Here is an 18,907-nt window from a genome sequence, read left to right as displayed (position 1 = left end):
TGGAACAACTATCCCCTTTGATCTGGTTTTATATCACCAAGTTGATAAAGATAATTAACCTAGGTGAAAATAGTTTTTAAGCCCATCTAATAAATGGTTTGTCATTTATGAATAACAGTGACCTCAGGTGTAACAGTCTATTTCTCACTGTGCTGTAATGCACAGGTATGAAATTGTCATAGAATAGACCCGAACAGTGCCCCAAATATTGTTTCATGTGTCCTATTTGATCTCTTACAGAAACACATCATGTCTACTCCAGTATTTTTATAGGTGAATCTCATTGCAAAAGGTGTCTTTTTCTGAACTTGAACTGTATGAGAATTTATGAGAATGATGTGCCATGTTTTCAGATGTCTGTAACTTTATAAGCCACTAACCACTATCTCTGAAATTTCTTTGTGAAAAAGCTAATAATGGTGTTCTTAATGTTAAAATTTATAGTTTTTAAAACTTGACATGTTATCTCTGATTCACCTTTGAAAGGTAAAGTGAACCTACAATTGAACATTATTCTTGGTAATTATTAACTACAAGATTTCTGACTACACAGATATCGTAGATTTCTGGAATTTTTTGAATCTCAATTTTCTCCAGACTGAGAGTATTTGCACTAAAAGTAAAAACAAATTGACTTTTTAATGTTTAGGACGGGGGGAAATAAGGTAATGCAGATCGTGGGGGAAAAGGATATAGAACCTGTCTGTGTGAAGAATAAGAAATTGTAATAAGAATTATTTGAAAGTACAAGTTTCTTTCAAAGCCTAAGTGTTCTACTTATCAAAATAATCAACATACCCCCAAATAATATTATGATTATTTTAACTTTCCCTTGAAAAAGAAAATCATTTTGGAGCGTTCATTTATTTTGCTTTTATCTGATTTTGTGGAAGATGGGTTTTATGTATTTTGTCAAATGCACATACACATAATACATACATTTGCAAGAGGCATTATTTTAAAATGGCTTCATCAAAGCCGCAGCCGGAGATAATGTGCTCGCAGCACCCGCTGGGTTCCAGCAGGGGGCTCTTGCACACATACAAATGAAGAGCATGTTTGTTTACTTCAGCTTTGGGGGGTGGGGGGGACACAGTGTAGCAGCAACAAAAACAGGGAAAGCCTCATAGATTTGGGGAGCAACTTCCAACCCCCCAACCCCAGTAGGTGTGAGGAAAACACTGACAGATGGGTCAAAAAGTAAACTAAAATGTTTTTAATGCAGTGGAAGAAACCTATGTTGGTAAGAGAGGTGAATACTAAAAGTATTGTGTGGACACACACCTACTTTGGTAATAATGTGGAAGTTTGTAAGTAAATGTTCAAGTGTCCCATGATTGTCATTTTTAATCAGTTCATCTGTTTTCCTAAAGAAGCAGATCGGAAGGTTCAGAAAACTTGCACGTTTTATTTACTTACAGGCAGAAATTTACATGTTGGCCATATAAATCATCTACAGTTTTAACTTTTTTCCATATCATCGAAATTAATTTGCCTTATTATGTGAAAATTGAAGGTTTTTCAGTGCTCTAAGTTGTGCCAACAAATGAAAATAGTGTGCAATATTCATATAAAAGCACTTGGCTGAAGAAAAGGAAAGGAACTTAATTACATTTACAATGGTATAGAACCACAGATTCTCCTTATGAGCTTATGAAACCCAGATTCACCACCAAGAGAGTGAAGTCTTTGAGTCCCTTTTCACACAATGGATTGTCACCAATCTATGCCTTTTGTGTTCCCATTTAACAAGTTCTTCTTTAAAGTATTTGACTAAGAATTGGGATATAATGGATAACTGAAATTTAATTAGTAGAATACTGTAGCGTTTTAAATTCTTTTAAAAACAAATTATTTCTAAAATGTACAAAGTATTAATATGAAAAGATTTTTGCTTAAAGATTCCCTCCTCCCCCCCATTGATAAAACTTACTTGGAATATTACTGTTACCTATATGGTTAAAAGTTGACGTCTTTATGGCATTGTACTTTATCGGTCTTAAGCAACTCTTAAGAATTTCAAGTAGGTGTAGAAAATGTTCAGGCCAAATATATGTGGAAACAATTTATACTGTGGAAAGTCCACTGAGGGTCATTTTTCTCGTTATGATTCTAAAACATAGGCAACACATTTTAATATCTCAAAAATACAGTTCTGGCTCACTTAGATTTGAAATTTAATGTCCTGGTACACTGAGATTATTATATACTTATATGCGTGTATATAGTTAATATTCATAATGTGTGTATATGTATGCAAAATCAGTATATTTGATTAGTGCCATGTAATGATTAAAAAGGCATATCTTAAAAAATTAATATTCCATTAGACAACCACATTTATCAAATTCAATAATAGACAGTTGAAGTTATTTTGTTTAAAGTACATCTAAAAAACAATTTGAACTCAGCTTGCTTTTGAAGATCTAGTTTCTTTTTTTTTTTTTTAAAGATTTTATTTATTTGAGAGAGAGAGAATGAGAGATAAAGAGCACGAGAGGGAAGAGGGTCAGAGGGAGAAACAGACTCCCTGCTGAGCAGGGAACCTCATGTGGGACTTGATCCCGGGACTCCAGGATCATGACCTGAGCCGAAGGCGGTCGCTTAACCAACTGAGCCACCCAGGCACCCGATCTAGTTTCTTTTAGATACTTCTGTTTATGTTCAGAAAAATATTAAAATATATTTTGATTGGACATATTTCATACTCATCTTAACATACAATCTTATGTGTTTTTCATAATATCAGTTGATAATGCCATATCACATTTAAAGTATCCTTGGGGCTGAGAAAAGAGAAGTAGATAAAAATGAAAATTTGGAAGAATATTTCACTAGTCTGAAAATAAAAATCTTTTGTAGTTTTATTGACTAACATTTGTGAGAGCTTTGAATATACATATGCTAAGACTATTCTAACTGTATGCAGAATTTGTAAATAGTAAATCATGTCCTAATTCTGAAAGTTTCTCTGTCCTCAAAGTTGCCGGTATTAACAACGTTCACTTTATTAAATTTACTTTGTTTTTTAATCAAAACCTAGTATTAAAGAGTATGCTTTATGGCTAATAAAGTTGTAAAGAACCATAATAGAGACTATTTTCTACCTTAATCCAACTTATTATTTAGTTTCTATATGCTGCCCTTTAGTTTTCTGCTGTTGAGATATTGCAACATACTCTTTTCTGATCATTCAAATAGAATCCTACAAAGTCAGTTATTTATTAATGTATAAGATATATACCTTATTGAATACAATTTTTTTTTGCTCTCCGAGGCAGTACATAGTAATAGCAATTTATTTTTCTATACATAAAATTCTAAAATATATTAAATAATGAAAGAGTACAGAAAAGCATTTAAAATTTTATTCTCATTTATCATGAATAAATAGATATTTCTGAATTTCTAAAGAGATGTTTTAGAATATTTTGAAATTTATACCAAATTTAGGAAACATTGATATCATTGTAAATGTCACTTGGACTCTATCATATGACAGAAATTTCTGGCATAAAACTAGTATGCTAAACCAATCTGAATGTAATGTTTTGATTTAAAAAACCCTAATGATATGTTTGTGATACAATTTTAAGTATAGTCACGATTGCGAAGTGAATTACGTTTGAATTGAAACATGTTACTTCATTAATTTTTACTAGAATTTTAAATATCAAATATATGTAAGTCATCTATGGGAAGCATTCTGATACTCGATCCTAAACAAAGAATCAAATTTTTGATAACGGTTTTTCCAGGTCAAAATCTCGCTGTTCTTACACAATATTCTCAGAGTAGTAAATTGGTAGTATCTTCTTATCTAAGGCTTAATACCTAATATAATAACAGAGCTCCATCAATATATAGCTAATCGCAGATATAAAGTATCTGCTGGTAGTCCATCTCTCATAAAACCGCCGTTAGCCTTAATTCAAATCCATTGATTCCTCTTCCAGTTAAAACTGAAGAACTTAATATGTCTTTTAATCCTTTTATTGTAAGCTAGGATAAAATTAATTTTACCCTGGAACTGCACAAAGCCAATTAACATGATCTTTAGAGTTATTTAGTAAAGTGCTTCAAACTGTTAAATTTATCTTGACCTCTTGGTTGCACTCTCTGACTGCTTTTTAAATGAGGCAATCAATATCTCACAGCCCTTTAAATAGCTTAAACTTCTCAAATATTTTACCTGTGTTCTAGTTAAGCTGTAAGTAAAGTGTTTACTCCTGTTCGTGTAAATCTAGAGTCAATTATGCTAAATCTAAAGACAATTATGTACTTTTGAGGAACACTGTATGAATTAAATGGTTGTTTTAATAAAAATCAAAGGCTCATATTTTGTTTAAAGAAACCCAGTAATAAAGAAGCATATTATTTTTACACAAAACAAATATTCTGTTTGCAACTTAAAATGTAGAACATTTATGTCCTTTACCACTGCATGCAGCTTCTGTTTTCCACACAGGGCTAGTCGAAGGTATTAATTTTCTTACTGTGATAGGGTGATCAACCGTCCTGTCAAGAAAATGGATCTCCATGTCACCCTTTAGCATGATTAAATGGAGGCATGTCTCTGTGAAAAAATACCAGATTTTCATGAGACAAATGAAACTGTAGAAAGGTCTACTTTTACAGAATTATTTTATTTTTAATATCTCAAAATCTCCTATTTGGTTGTCACTTTATAGGAAAACATTGCAGCTAATTGCATGTGTCTTGTATTATTTAAGAGCAAACCCAGGCAAAGCCAATAATTTTAAATATTTTCAAATCTGAAAAATTAAAGAATCAGAAACTGCTATGTGTTACTGTTGGAATAGTAGTAGGGATGGGCATCTGTACCTTATACAACCACTAACCAGTCAGCGTCTCTTTTTAGGAAATCCTTTTCTTGCTCTTCTTTCCTTGTTAACAAAGAGCTATCATATTTTCAGATCTGAGTACTGATAAAAATTACATACCATAGAATTTTAGCATCAGTAGTATTAATAGCCAGTTGGACAGTGTTCTTATAAGCCTGTGCACATGCCAAACTTTAAATTACACCAAGTGATGTGCTTGACAGCTAATTAAGATTTCATATTTTGGCCACTTAGCAGAGAGCACCTGTTATGATTCTTTCTGTTAGCTTCAGGATACAGTTTACAAAAGGCTGTTTTAAAGTACATAATCAAAACTTCCCTAAAGTCTTAATTCCTTCCCAAGAAGCGGGAGTTAAGACAAGATTGAGGTAATTAAACAAAAGGAACATAGGGAAGGTGGGGGACCGGGGTGGAGGCGGAGCTCTCCAAATGCCCCTGTTGTTTAATTTCCTACTGGAAGCAGCCCATGTGTGCTTCTGGGCCCCCCTCCCCCTTCAAGCAGTGGCCGTTGCACAGGCTGAACGGCTGGGGTCAATGCCTTGCCTATTGATCAGTATCCCTGCAGTCCCTTGCTCCAGCAGCTGCTTCATTGGCTTCTTTCAGGGCCTGCTTCAGTACATTAGAATAGAAATCCATAACCAGAGCTGTGCTCATCCAAGCAGGGGAAGAAACTAAATTAAATGGTATAAAACAATCTTGGATCAGGAGTTTGTGCCAATTCATCTTGATCTAAGATGTCACACCGGGCTCTCTGTCTGAGCACCTGGGCTAGAGGCAGCCATAGTGAAAATAGATGGAGCTGCGATCATTCATTTGTCAGCTAAGGAGCAAGGCAGCGGTTAGCAATTCCCTTCTGCAGAGGTCAGCTGACAGAACAATCAGTGCAACTGCAGAATAGAGCTTTCCTTTGAACTATTGTTATGGAGCATGCTCTTGCTGAGACATGGGGGGAGGGGAGCTTGATTTGCTTCCTGTTTCATGACTACTATGGAAAGAGTGAAATGTATACTGCATGAATCTAGCTGCAGCTGCGCAGAGCTCTGCCCCTGTGTGTTCTTGTACTCAAAGTTGGGTTTAAATGCACGTACTGAGATACAGATTCTCAACCTGTTAAATATCATTTTCTCTAGAATTTGGGTTCATTTTCATCCTCCATACACAGAAGCAGTGGTTATTGATTTTGTTTCTTCTTAGTATGGTTAAGCTTGTAGGTTTCTCCCCTACTTTCGTTATTAGAACTATGACAGATCAGTGGCATACTTGGAATCTGTCATTGTGTGTACACAGTAAGACTCTTGCTAATGTTTCTTTACCTTTAAAAAACTAGAAAAAAAACCATGAAGAGAGAGAATTGCATACTGTGGGATCTGATTAGAAGATATTTCTGAATGTTAAATATTTTTGAACATTTTAATTGAGGCTTTTTGTAAGAAGTGTGAATTCATGAAATACGACTTATCATGACCGTGGAAGTGATAAAATAATTTTATTAACATTGGAGGAATATCCTTGTAAAGCAGCCTGCAAGTAGTTTGAAATATACTATTAAAAAATAAGTTAGGGAAATTAATAATAACTAAAATTTTATATGAAACAGTTACAACATTTTTAAAGATCAGTGTATTCTCTGTGGACTCATTTTGGATTTTGTCTTTCTAGATACTACATGAAAACTCATGGCACATTTTCAGAACTTTTTTTTTTTAAACAAAGTATGATATGCAGAAGTTAAGAAACTACAGCAGCAACAACAAATCTTTTTTTTTGTACTCAGTTGAACCAGACTTTTATTTTCCAAATAAACGGTAACCACTCTTTGATGCTACCATCTTAGTTTCTTAGTTTTTTTTTTTAAGTCCTTTCATGCCTCTTTCTTACACAATTATTCCTTTCCAACTATTACATTCTTTGTAATATCCTGCCATTTCCTTTTCATAGGCTCAACTAGGTCTGCTTGCTCACATCCATTCTGCCTTTCAGCACAGCTAAATAAATGCAATTTAAAGTTTATACTAAAAAGCTTTGCGCTCTAGGTGTTTTTTTTATTAAGCTTCTAGAAAGGCCATACCTACCTACTTACCTTGAAAGGGTTTCTTTTGCTTTGTTTTATTCTTGTTTTAGTTAACTTTTGCTAAAATTACTAGTTTTTACTATTTTACTTTTTGTTCTGATTTTGTCTTAGTTAATTTTGTTAAGAACTTAAGGCATGACATCTAAAATCTGCAATGTTTCCATCAACTTAACCCAGGACTCACCATGGATCTTAAAGATATCCACTTCTCTGCATCTATTTACATTCCCAAACCAAACTCATCTTAATCTCTCACTTTGATTTCTACGATATCCTTCTGAATCCCTAAATCTAATTATATCATTCTGTGGCTTAAATCCTACCTTGAGTATCTTCCTATTTTTTATAGGATAAGAATTGAAATGTGAATAGGATCTGTGATGCCATCTGCGGTCTGGCCCTTGCCTGCCTCCCTTGCCTGTTTTCTATCTTTCTCCCAGCTCATAGGCTTCCAATCCAATCACCTCTCGTTGAAATAGAAGTCAACAAATTACTAATGCTTTAGGTTCTTAAACATAACATTCTCTCAGTTCATAATCTTCTCATTGATTCTGTAACCTATTTCTGATTCTTATTTAGTAGCCTTTAAGTTCAAAGAGGACAGTGAACTTGCTTTTCACATCTCTTTTCATGTCTAGTATAATGCCATGAACACACCAGATCTTCAGTTCTTATATTGAGACCGAGTAACTGACATCAGAATGAATGAATTTCTACCACCACTGGTACTTACTGTTTTTCACCTGATCATTTCAGGAGTCTTCTTTTGGTTCTACTGGATACATCTTGTTTTACCTCATAATCTGCCATCCTACTGCCACTATCATGATCTTTCTAACAGTGAATAAATCTGATAGCGCCACCTTACACAAAATTATTCGATACCTTACCATTAACCAAAAGTTAAAAGTCTTCAGCTTGCCCTGCAAAAGTCTCTCTTGATTTGGTGGTACCCCTGTAGCCTCTTGTGTTGTCATTCCCTTGCCTTACCTCCAGTTAGTATGGAATGACAAAGTAAATGAAGAGACAAAATAAAACAAAACATCTAAAAGCATTCAGAGGTCCCCGCTGTTAGTTTCTTAGTTGGGATACTGAGCTCCGAGGGCCCTTTGCTATATTGATTTAATTAATATAGAGACAAAGTACTGAAAGGGTCCAGAGAAGCTGGATGGATGACTAGAAAGACTAGAAAGCTGACCTCCAATGAAGATGTTTCCAGAAGTTCACTTTTTAAATTTCTCTGTACCAAATATATAGTCATGATGGTTAAAATATACAAACAGAAAACCCGAAGAGACATAGCTAGTCTCCAGAAAGATAGGTATCTCTGTGGACAAGTAATAAAATAGAAATGATCTGGGCTGAAACCCTTAGCTCCTTTCCAGAAGTCTGCTTTTGGCTCCTGTGAGCTAAAGAGGACTTAAAATATATCATGAGTAAAGCTTAAAGCCAGGAGCTAGGCTATGGCTTTGCCATTTCTTGAAAGGACCCTGAAAGGATGTGAGTATATCGCTACTCAGTTCAAATTGAAGTTGTGTTATTAAAGGAGAGGAAAATGGATGTTAACTCTGTGACTGGCAACATAAACCATAATAGGTTATGAAAATAAGTGAGTTGTGTTTATCCTAAGAACCTGGAAACAAAACAGGGGTGCTTAGATGACTCAGTGGGTGAAGAATGCAACTCTTGATCTCTGGGTTATGAATTCAAGCCTATTGGGTGTAGAGTTTACTTAAAAATAAATAAATAAGCCTAGAAACAAAAAGAATTGATAGAAAACATAAAGTAGAAGGAGAAATAATAAAAATAACAACAGAAGTTGGTAAAATAGAAAGAAATGAAATAAGATCAAAACCAGAGTACTTTTTTTAATTTTTTTTTTAATTTTAGAGAAAGAGTGTGGGGGGAGTAGGGGTGGGGGGGAGCATGGGCAGAGGGAGAGAGAATCTCAAGCAGACTGCCTGCTGAGTGTGGAGCCTAATACAGGGGCTTGATCTCACAACCCTGAGATCATGAACTGAACTGAAACTGAGAGTCAGATGTGCAACCAACTGAGCCACCCAGGGGCCCCAACAAAGTATTTTTTTGAAAATCTAGTAAATATATATATTTCTAGCAAACCTGATCAAGAAGAGCATGAAAAGTATTATTAGAGAAGGCACAAATAATATTTAGAAGGATCCATAGCAATGATACATTTGAAATACTTTCATCATAGAGAATACTGCAAATAATCTCACACCAATAAATTAAAAAACTCAGATTAAATAGGTAATTCCTTTAAAACTGCAAGCTATCAGAAATGACTCAAGAATGGGCACCTGGGTGGCTCAGTCATTAAGCGTCTGCCTTTGCCTCAGGTCATGATCCCAGGGTCCTGGGATCAAGCCCCACATCGGGCTTCCTGCTCCACGGGAAGCCTGTTTCTCCCACTCCCCCTGCTTGTGTTCCCTCTCTCACTGTGTCTTTCTCTGTCAAATAAATAAATAAAATCTTTAAAAAGAAAGAAATGACTCAGGAAGAAATAGAAAACCAAACTGAGTAAGTAACTGCCAAACTGTTTTCTAAAGTAGTTGTACCTTTTTACATTTCCACCTGCACTGTATTCATTTTCTGTTCATACTTGACAGCACATTTTATAATCCTTTTTATTGCAGCCATTCTAGTGGATGCAAAGTGGTATCTCATTATGGTTTTGATTTGCATTTCCCTAATGACCAGTGATGTTAAGGATCTTTGATATGCATATTGGCCATTCATATATCATCATATGTCGAATATCTATTCAAATTGTTTACCCATTTTAAAAGTTGTGCTTTTTTATTATTGAGTTGTAAGTGTTCCTCATATATTCTGGATACAATCCTTATAGATATATAAATTGACAGTATTTTCTTTGAGTCTGTGCGTGGTCTTTTTACTTTCTTAAATCTGTCATTTTAAGTGTAAAAGTTCATAATATCAATGAAATCCAATTAAAGAAATTTTTAAAATTGCTTGTGCTTTTGGTATCTTATCTACGAAATCATTGCCTACCCCAAGATCATGAAGTTACATCTCTCTGTTTTCTTCTGCAAGTTATTTTGTTTTGGCTTTTACATTTAGTACTGTGAATCTATTTTGAGTTGATTTTTTTGTGTAGTGAAAGGTGGAAGCCCAAATTCATCCTTTTGTAGTTGGATAACCTCAGTGCCATTTGTTGAAAAGACTGTTCTTTCCTGAAAGAGTAATCTTGAAATTTTTTTGCTATTGTATGTCTTTTGTGTATTGATATTTTTTTAACTTATGTTTTGGTTTTCAGGTTGCTTATCAAGTATCCCACAAATGAAAAAGATTTCCACATCTTATGAGGAAAGACGGAAGCAAGCTACTGCTATTGTTTTACTAGGAGTAATAGGAGCTGAATTTGGTGCTGAAATTGAACCTCCTAAATTGTTGACCAGACCTCGAAGCTCTAGTCAAATTCCTGAGGGATTTGGCTTGACTAGTGGTGGATCCAACTACTCACTGGCCAGACATACTTGTAAGTTAAAAAACTCCTAATGCTGATTTTTAGTTTCAACACATATTTTTTGTTAACAAAACCTCAGAATACATATTCTGAATTTTAGCTTCAACAGAATGCTGACATGAAGTCAGGAAGCAGTACAGTCTGTTTGGTACATCACCCTTTGGTTGTAGTACCCAAACTTCTTAAAATTTAAAACATGATCTTGAAAATGCTTTCCTTAACACATTTCTGATCTTTGTGTTTGTACATTTCGGTCAGGATTTTAGCCCAAACATATAATTTTTAAAATAATTTCTATAAAACTATGCAATATGTCCTGAATGTGGTTTGAAAAGTCAGGAGTGGGGGTGAATTAGTTACAATCGGAGTTCAAAGAGCTTGTGTGGTACTGCTACCTTGTATTCTGTGGTTGGAATGTTAATAACAGGTTAAGGATATTTTATAATGTCTTTTGATATTTCAGTGTTAGAACTCCTTTAGGTAAGGTCAAAATACTCCTACCGTATTGCAAAATTATTTCTAACAAACTGTGTCATTATAAGGACCAAATATAGTCCTACTGAATATATCACAAAGTATTCTTTATAGAACAAATTGCAATGCACTTTGGGGTTTTGAGCCCTTTAGCAAGGGAAAAAGATATATGATATGTTACTTTGCTAGTTACAACAGCAGGAAACTTCCCTGGCTCATTGTCACATACTTTTGTTGTGAAATCATGGAGCCGTATTAGTAGCTTTTATTATTAAAACCCTCCTATAGATTTAGCTGCCTGTCCCCACCCCTGCTCCTCTTTTTTTTTTTTAGATTCTTAATCAAATACTTATTAGTCATTGGTGTTCTCCTGATCCCTATTTGACATTGAGAATCAGAGAGTAATAATGACAAAACCACCACCAACAGCAATAAATAATTCTTTGAACACGATTTTAAGCTCTTTTACATACATTAACTCACTTGATCTTCATAATAACCCTATAAAATGGGCACCTTAGTTATCTCTATTTGACACATAAGGCTAACTGGGCACAGAGAGGTTTGGTGACCCTGGCTGAGATCATACCTTAAGGAAAGGGTAGGTTTTGTTTCAACACAGTCTTTTGGTTCCAGAGCTGGTGCTTTGACCATCCACACACTACTAGTGTTTAATGGCTCCTCATTGAGAAGGGCTTACTGACTAACCTGTTCATAATTTAAGAAGAGTTTTCTATCCCCTCATTTGATCCTTAAAAGAGAAATTAAGACTTCTTCAAAGTAGCTCAGCCACAATGTAGTAAAATCTCAACTTGAACTCAAGCTTCTTGGGACCTGAAAACCCATGCCCTTTGCATTTCCCCCTGTGTACACCTGCTCTCCGTCTCCGGTGAAGGCCTGTGTGCACCTGCTCTCCGTCTCCGGTGAAGGCCTGCCTGCTGCAGCGCCCCCACCCTTACCTCTAGCATCTTTATCTTTTCTCAGGTTCTGCAGGTTCCCTGCTTTTCAGGCATAAAACCCTGCTCAAATCTCACCTACTCTACAGAAGGCTCACCTCTCTATGCCAGGGTAGACACCCTAGGATTTATGTATGTAGCTTCTTACGTAGAGTCTTGACATTAGAATATTAGAGGTTAATGAAACTTTGGCCTGATTCAGTAGTCTGGTGACTTTCATTTTTTTTTTTTCCCCTTTGGTTACCATCTCTCTAATGAGGATCAAGAAATATCTGATTCCTTGCATGTTTTTATGTTAACAGCTAAAACTTTTCAATTGTAAGTTTAAACATTTGCAAAAGATGTAATTTGGAGGATAGTGTGAATATTGACATTTAAAAATAAAATACTGTCCTTATAAATATATGCAATAGAATATTTACCATAACTACTTGATACCCACCATCATCCAAAAAAGAATAATACATGACAGACTTTCCTTTAAATGTCAGAAATCTGGGGTGCCTGGGTGGCTCAGTCAGTTAAGTGTCCGACTCTTTTTCTTAGCTCAGGTTTTGATCTCAGGGTTGTGAGTTCGAGCCTCAGGTCATGGAGCCTACTTGAAAAAATTAAAAAAAAAATTAAAAGCGAATGATACAGTACTTTTTAGAACCAGTTTAAAATGTGTAAAATGGGGCGCCTGGGTGGCTCAGTCAGTTAAGCATCTGCCTTCGGCTCAGGTCATGATCCCAGTGTCCTGGGATCGGGCCCTGCATCAGGCTCCCTGCTCGGCGGGGAGCCTGCTTCTCCCTCTTCCCCTGCTCGTGCTCTCTCTCTCTCTCTCTCACTATCTCTCTCTCTCTTTCAAATAAATAAATAAAATCTTTAAAAAAAGAAGTGTAAAATGTCCTTGATATTTTCCTCACTTATTGTGGTTACCCTATTTTATTTTAATAATATAAAATATCAGTTTAAATCTTGCTCTCGTGATTGGAAGCAGATGTCTAAATGTATTTGTGCCTTTCTTAGGCTCTTTTTGATCAGTTATGTGTAATATTAACCTGCTAGAAGTCGCTATATGTATTGCTGTGTCATTTGTTTATGTGGCATTTAGAATGCATTGCGACCATTAAATATTTAGTCTTCATGGCATCCTACTGAATGAGATCATTATTATCCTCATTTTGAGATAAGGCCATTAAGATACAATATTTGATGAAAGTTAATTGCTGATGTAGCCAGAGGTATAGATAGTGAATTCTAACCTTCCTTGTAAAGCCATTCTGTTCTGTGAATACTTATAATGTGGTCAGTTCCCAGTTATCCACCTTGATAGGAGAGAAGAGTGACGCTGATGCCTAATTCAAAAGTCACGCGTAGTTTCATAATGCATCTCATGCTTATATTTGAAGATATCTGATCTTTTGTGGGAGGTACACTTTACATAAAATGTCACAATCACACATTGAAGACAAAGCTGAAGGACTCTGGAAATTTAAAAAGCCTAGACTAGGCCACTCTTTCTGTGTACCCTCAGTCTGAGTTGCAGTTTCCTCTTGTATAAAATAAAGAACTATTCTGTCTTCAAAGCCCCTTTTGGTCCAGTTAGTCTCTGCTTTTGAAGTGAAATAGAGAGCATCCCAGGAAATTCACCTTCATGACCTTCTCATTTTCCTCTTCTTGTAGGATGGGCGCTCTCTTAGTTCACCTCAACTTCAATAGGGATGACTCTTCATTTTTATTCTCATTTTCCTCTTCTTGTAGGGTGGGCGCTCTCTTAGTTCACCTCAACTTCAATAGGGATGACTCTTCATTTTTATTTTGACCCACAAATGAGACACCCTTAGGATATTTGGGGGTAGCATTTATACTGTTGTCTACAGGTCTTTTGCTTCATTTATTTTTTTTAAGATTTGTTTATTTTAGAAAGAGAGCACGAGTAGGATGGGGAGAGGGAGAGAATCTCAAACAGACTCCAGGCTGAGTGCAGAATGCAGTGCGGGGCTCGGTCTCACTCTCCTGAGTCATGACCTGAGCTGAAACCAAGAGCTGGACGATTAACCAGCTGCGCCACCCAGGCGCCCCTGGTTCATTCTTTCATTTGGTCTCTTCTTCCTCACTTTATAATTGTGGAATTTATGCTGGCACATCTGTAGTAAATCCCCTTTGACCTTTCATTAGCTTTTTGACTTAGGACAAGTAGCGTAAGCCATTTCTCTAGGCAGTGGACTCAGATTTGTGTGCAGGAGTATTCTTGGGATCAGGACTTTTAGGCAGTGAAAGAAGCAGGATTGGGCAAAGGGAAACATTGAATAGCACTTCAGTTGCTTAGAGAGCTTCAGTTTATCCCAGGGAACTCTGGAACTGGAACTGCCCTCAAAGTTGTCCTTGAATTGGGGCAAAGGGCTTAGCCTTCATATCCCTGTGTTGTTCATATCCCTGTGTTTACATTCAGCGTGGTGCCCTGGATAGGGGGTGTGACCTTGGATGAGCAGCTCTCTTCATCCTAGCACAAATCCCACAGAGAGACTCAGCTGAAACTTGCCAGCCACGACACCCCCACAAGCGTGGGGTCAGATGAGTACTTCCAATGTGGAGGGGAGGAGGTGGACAGCCTCTCCAGGCTTCCATTCAGCACGTCACTGACTCGTGTGTGTCCCGGTTCCCTCTTCTTCCATCAGAAATGGAAAGAGGGACCACCATTCATTGAACACACTTTTTACTTCAACTCCTTACACATCTCTCATAACCCTTCTGTTTTATAAGACAGCACAAGAGGAGGCACGTTAATAACAGCTGATTATTGAGCATTTACTCTGTGCCAGGCATGTTGCTGTGTCCCTTACATATAGTATCTTATTTTTTTTAAGACTTTATTTATTTGACAGAGAGCGCACACGCAGGGGGAGCTGCAGGCAGAGGGAGAAGCAGGCTCCCCAGTGAGCGGGGAGCTCGATGCGGGGCTTGATCCCAGGGCCCCAGGATCATGACCTGGGCCGAAGGCAGCCGCTTAACCGGCCGAGCCCCCCAGGTGCCCCTACATAGTATCTTATTTAATCTTCTAATCCTATCAAATGGTTACTGTTACTGTTAACATTTAACAGAGGAGGAACCTGAACATTTGCCCAGTGCTCACCAGAGCTTTGTGAGATTAAACTTTCTTCATGTCGACAGTAAATTGAGGGCATAGGTTAAATGTATTAAGATGCTACTGCTAAGCCTGGACTGGAATACCTATTTTGCAACTTTAAATCAGGTCATTTTCACCATTTCACATAGTTGTCTTATGTTATAAGCAAGTAAGATTCAGGAGCGGTGCTCCAAAAAAGAGGGGGACATCGGCAAGTACCAGGTCACCTGTAAATATGAACATCTGTTGACTCAAACGTTGGGGATGTGCTGGTGCCCTGGAGATATAAACATGTACAAAATAGACATCGCCAGACTTATGAAATGGCTTTCATCTATAGTGTGAAATATTTCGAGGAGAGAAAATGAATCTCCTCCCACAGTGGGTCTTTAGAAATCCTGTAATGCTGGATTCCTCAGCTGGCCAAGGCTTATGATTTTTCTGATGTTACTTTTGGAAAATGCGGTGTTTCTCTGATCTGTGTGTCTGTTCTGGGAAAAGGATCCACAGTTTCAATTCTCAAAAAAAAGTCACTAAAATAAAAATGGATATGAACTCTAATTAAGAGTTTGTTGGAATAAGTTGCTTATCTGTTATTACAATTTTTAAAACAACATAGTTATAGTCATCTTGATTATCTGTTTAGCTGTAATACCACCAAATGGAAAGAGGCCTCAGGCGCTACTTTAGGAATGTTTTAATTCTATGAAACTTGTATTTTAGAGTTTTATACTTCCTGGTACAATGTACTATGTTTGATTTTATTTTGTTGTAACCTACTGTCATGAAAATGTTTCTCCAGTACTTCATGTGCTTTCTAACCATGCATGTTTATTTGATGAATATATTAGTATTGGTTGAGGTTGATTTTATAATGAATTTATTTCCTAAATTTTAAGGTAAGAAAGTTAAGCCAAATCTCAAATGTTTTATCAGCAAGATTAGGACAAAGTCACTGAATTGCAATTAATTACAAAACTAGTGGTATTTGCACGTAATGAATAAAAGTAGCAACAATGATGAGGAACACATCATGCCATCTACAAGGATAAGCAATGACAAAAAATGGATATTTTCACTGTTCACAAACAAGACATCAGATTGTGTTGCTGAGCTGCTGCATTTGTGTTTGCTTTCTCTGCTGTTGCTCACCCAGGCTTCCTAGCACTGGGAAGTAATCCTGCCTTCCTGTGTTCTTACTCCACTGTCCACCTCATTCATTCATCCTTCTCATTGCACTGACTCAGCATTTGATGTTCTTCAACCCCCACTTCTCATGTGGAATTTTACCTTTGAACTCATCCTCGTTCCAGATGCTACTTGTCTTGCATTGCCAGTACACCTTCTGTGTTTAGAAAAGTAATTCTTTGCTCTGCCTGTGCACTAAAATCTTATGTAGAGTGTTTTAAAATGATCTGTACCCTGGAGTTCTTATTCAGGGGTGGTGTTTGGGTATCTATTTGATTTTTAAAACTGCACATGTAATTTTCATGTGTAGCCAGAGTAGAGACACCCATTAGAATAGGGAATCCTTTAGTTATTTTAAATTGAGTGTTCTGTGGCATTTCTGGTCATTAAATTACCTTAACGCACAATATATATTATAATTTTCTTTATGTTTAAAATGGAAGAGATAATGGGAACTAATCTGAGTGAATAAGTGACATTTATATCACTCTCAGAGCTAATTCTTTAGGTAGTTCAGCTTTCTTATTGGAATTTTATTATTCTGGATTGCTTGGGGTGGAATCTTGACATTTCCACTCAGTAGCTGTGTAGTCTTAAATGCTTCCTGGCTCAGTTTCTTTAACTTAAAAATGGGGATAATAATAGTACCTACCTCACAGAGTTATTGTGAGGATTAGGTAAATGAGTGTATGCAAAGCACCTAGAAAAGTGCCCAGCATTTAAGTTTTAGCTGAATGTTAGTATATGTTAATGTTACAAGAAATGCTTATAGAAGAATAAGGAAAGAAAACAGCTGAGCTGTTTGCTAGGACATTTATAGTGTTTATACTACTTTAAAAAATCTTCTTAAGAACCTTATGAGATAGGTATTAGCATCAACATTTTCTATATGAGTGAACTGTTACAAAAAATTAGCAACTTCTTTAAATTATCTGTCTTGTGAGGGATTTGAATCCGGATGCATTTTTTCCCCCCAAAGCCCAGGAAATTCTCTTCTACAACACATGCTGATTCTGTTTGTGGTAAAGCCTATTAGTTCCTAGAGGATTTATGTAAAAATACACTGTTCTTTGGCCACATTATTATATACATGTCTAAATAAAACACTGAGTATTTTTGTAATTACTTATTTGTAATGGGATAAATTTCTATAGGCATATTATCACTTTGTTTCCCATTTTAACCACATCAACAAACTAAGATCAAATGGAAATTTTCACTACTCCTTTGTTTTTCTTGTAAATAATTTATGTTGTGTAACAGCTTTATCATTTTTAAACTGAGATCTGACACTTTCATTATAGACTGGTGATGTAATGCCATCCTTGTTATCCAACAATAACTTTAATTTGCAGTTGTTTTTTGGTTAAGTCACTACTTTGTTTTGGATTCTCTTCCATAGAACAGGTAAATGGGACAAGGTTATTTCTAAGGCCACTTCTATCAAAATTACAGGGTTCTATGAAATTATTACTTTATTATTATTACTATAGAGTGCTTGTGTTTATTGCTGCCATGTGAACTTGACTATCTTATTTTGATTGCTCTATGCCAGTTTTTGTCTGCTCCTATAGGCTCCAGTAGTCCATAGCCATGCCATATGTTTAAAGCTGGGCATCTTTATTTTTTTATTTTTTATTTAAATTCAATTAATTAACATATAATGTATTATTAGTCTCAGAGGTAGGGGTCAGTATATAGAAGCTGAGCATATTTATAGAGTATTTTTCTGCCATCCTTCCTTACGGATACCTCATAGCAACTTACCAGGCTGCGGTTGTTTCTGTAAAATTCATTCTCTACACATATCCAGCTTTGTGGACATGTATTATGTTGAATTTATTTCAGTAGCTATATGGAACATCTGTGGTAGTTTGAGATCTATATGCTTATAGGAATATAGTACAAAGGCATTATGACAATTTTTTGGTCTAGAATGTGATGTGACATTGGCATAAGACCCTGACAACCATCTAATGTATATATTAATTACCTAAATTCAGTTTTCAATTTTATTTCAATTTTTAACTTCCTTGATTTCTTATCATTGGGCTGCCTGAGTAGTAGATTCAGTGACAAGTATTAGCATTGTATTGCCGGTAGCAACCCCCCTTTTTTCTTTTTGCACAGGACATTCTCGTTTTTAAATAACCTTGACCTGAAGTTTTCTGATAGCTCTGCAGAATGGTTTTTTCACATTTGTATGTCTTAATATACATGTGCTCCAGTATCACTGTAATTAATATATTTAATTCTGTAAGTTCAAATAATCTGATATCAGAAAGGAACATCTCAGCTGCAGAACTTGGGGCTCCCGGCTGGCTTAGTCAGTACAGCATGCGACTATTGATATCAGGGTCATGAGTTTGAGCCCCACGTTGGGCGCAGAGATTACTTAAAAAAATGCGCGGGCACAGATGCACGCACACACACACACAGGCTGCAGAAGTTGTGATAGTTCTCTCATAAAGCCTTTCGGTAAGGCACACCTGGCTGGCTCAGTTGGTTAAGCATCAGACTCTTGATTTCACCTCAGGGTTGTGAGATCAAGCGTGGGCTAGGTGTGGAACCTGCTTAAGATTCTATCTCCCTCTGCCCCCCCCTTAAAAAAAAGCCTTTTAGGAAGAAGTGAACAAAAATATTTAACAGTAAGGAGTGAACAGAAATATCTTGTGAACTTATTTGTAGATTCCCTGCCATGTCCTTAGAACACACAATTTCTAGGATTCTATT

General features: G+C 36.2%; 1 protein-coding gene across 4 annotated transcripts in view; it reads left to right on the top strand.

Annotated features, from left to right (window-relative positions):
• Positions 1-18,907, top strand: part of WDR7 (WD repeat domain 7) — a 365,699-nt gene that overhangs the window by 207,327 nt on the left and 139,465 nt on the right. For all 4 annotated transcript variants that reach the window (XM_073898127.1, XM_025886347.2, XM_073898126.1 and 1 more), the window contains one exon: positions 10,238-10,459. In XM_073898127.1, coding sequence (XP_073754228.1) covers positions 10,238-10,459 — 222 coding nt within the window. The remainder of the gene's footprint in view (positions 1-10,237; positions 10,460-18,907) is intronic.

This window comes from Callorhinus ursinus, unplaced genomic scaffold (genome assembly GCF_003265705.2).
Source record: "Callorhinus ursinus isolate GAN/ISIS: 27379988/994484 unplaced genomic scaffold, GSC_fseal_2.0 scaffold11, whole genome shotgun sequence".
In the NCBI taxonomy this organism is placed as follows: domain Eukaryota; kingdom Metazoa; phylum Chordata; class Mammalia; order Carnivora; family Otariidae; genus Callorhinus; species Callorhinus ursinus.
Note: the sequence above shows the minus strand (reverse complement) of the source record. Positions and strands in the feature narration are given on the sequence as shown.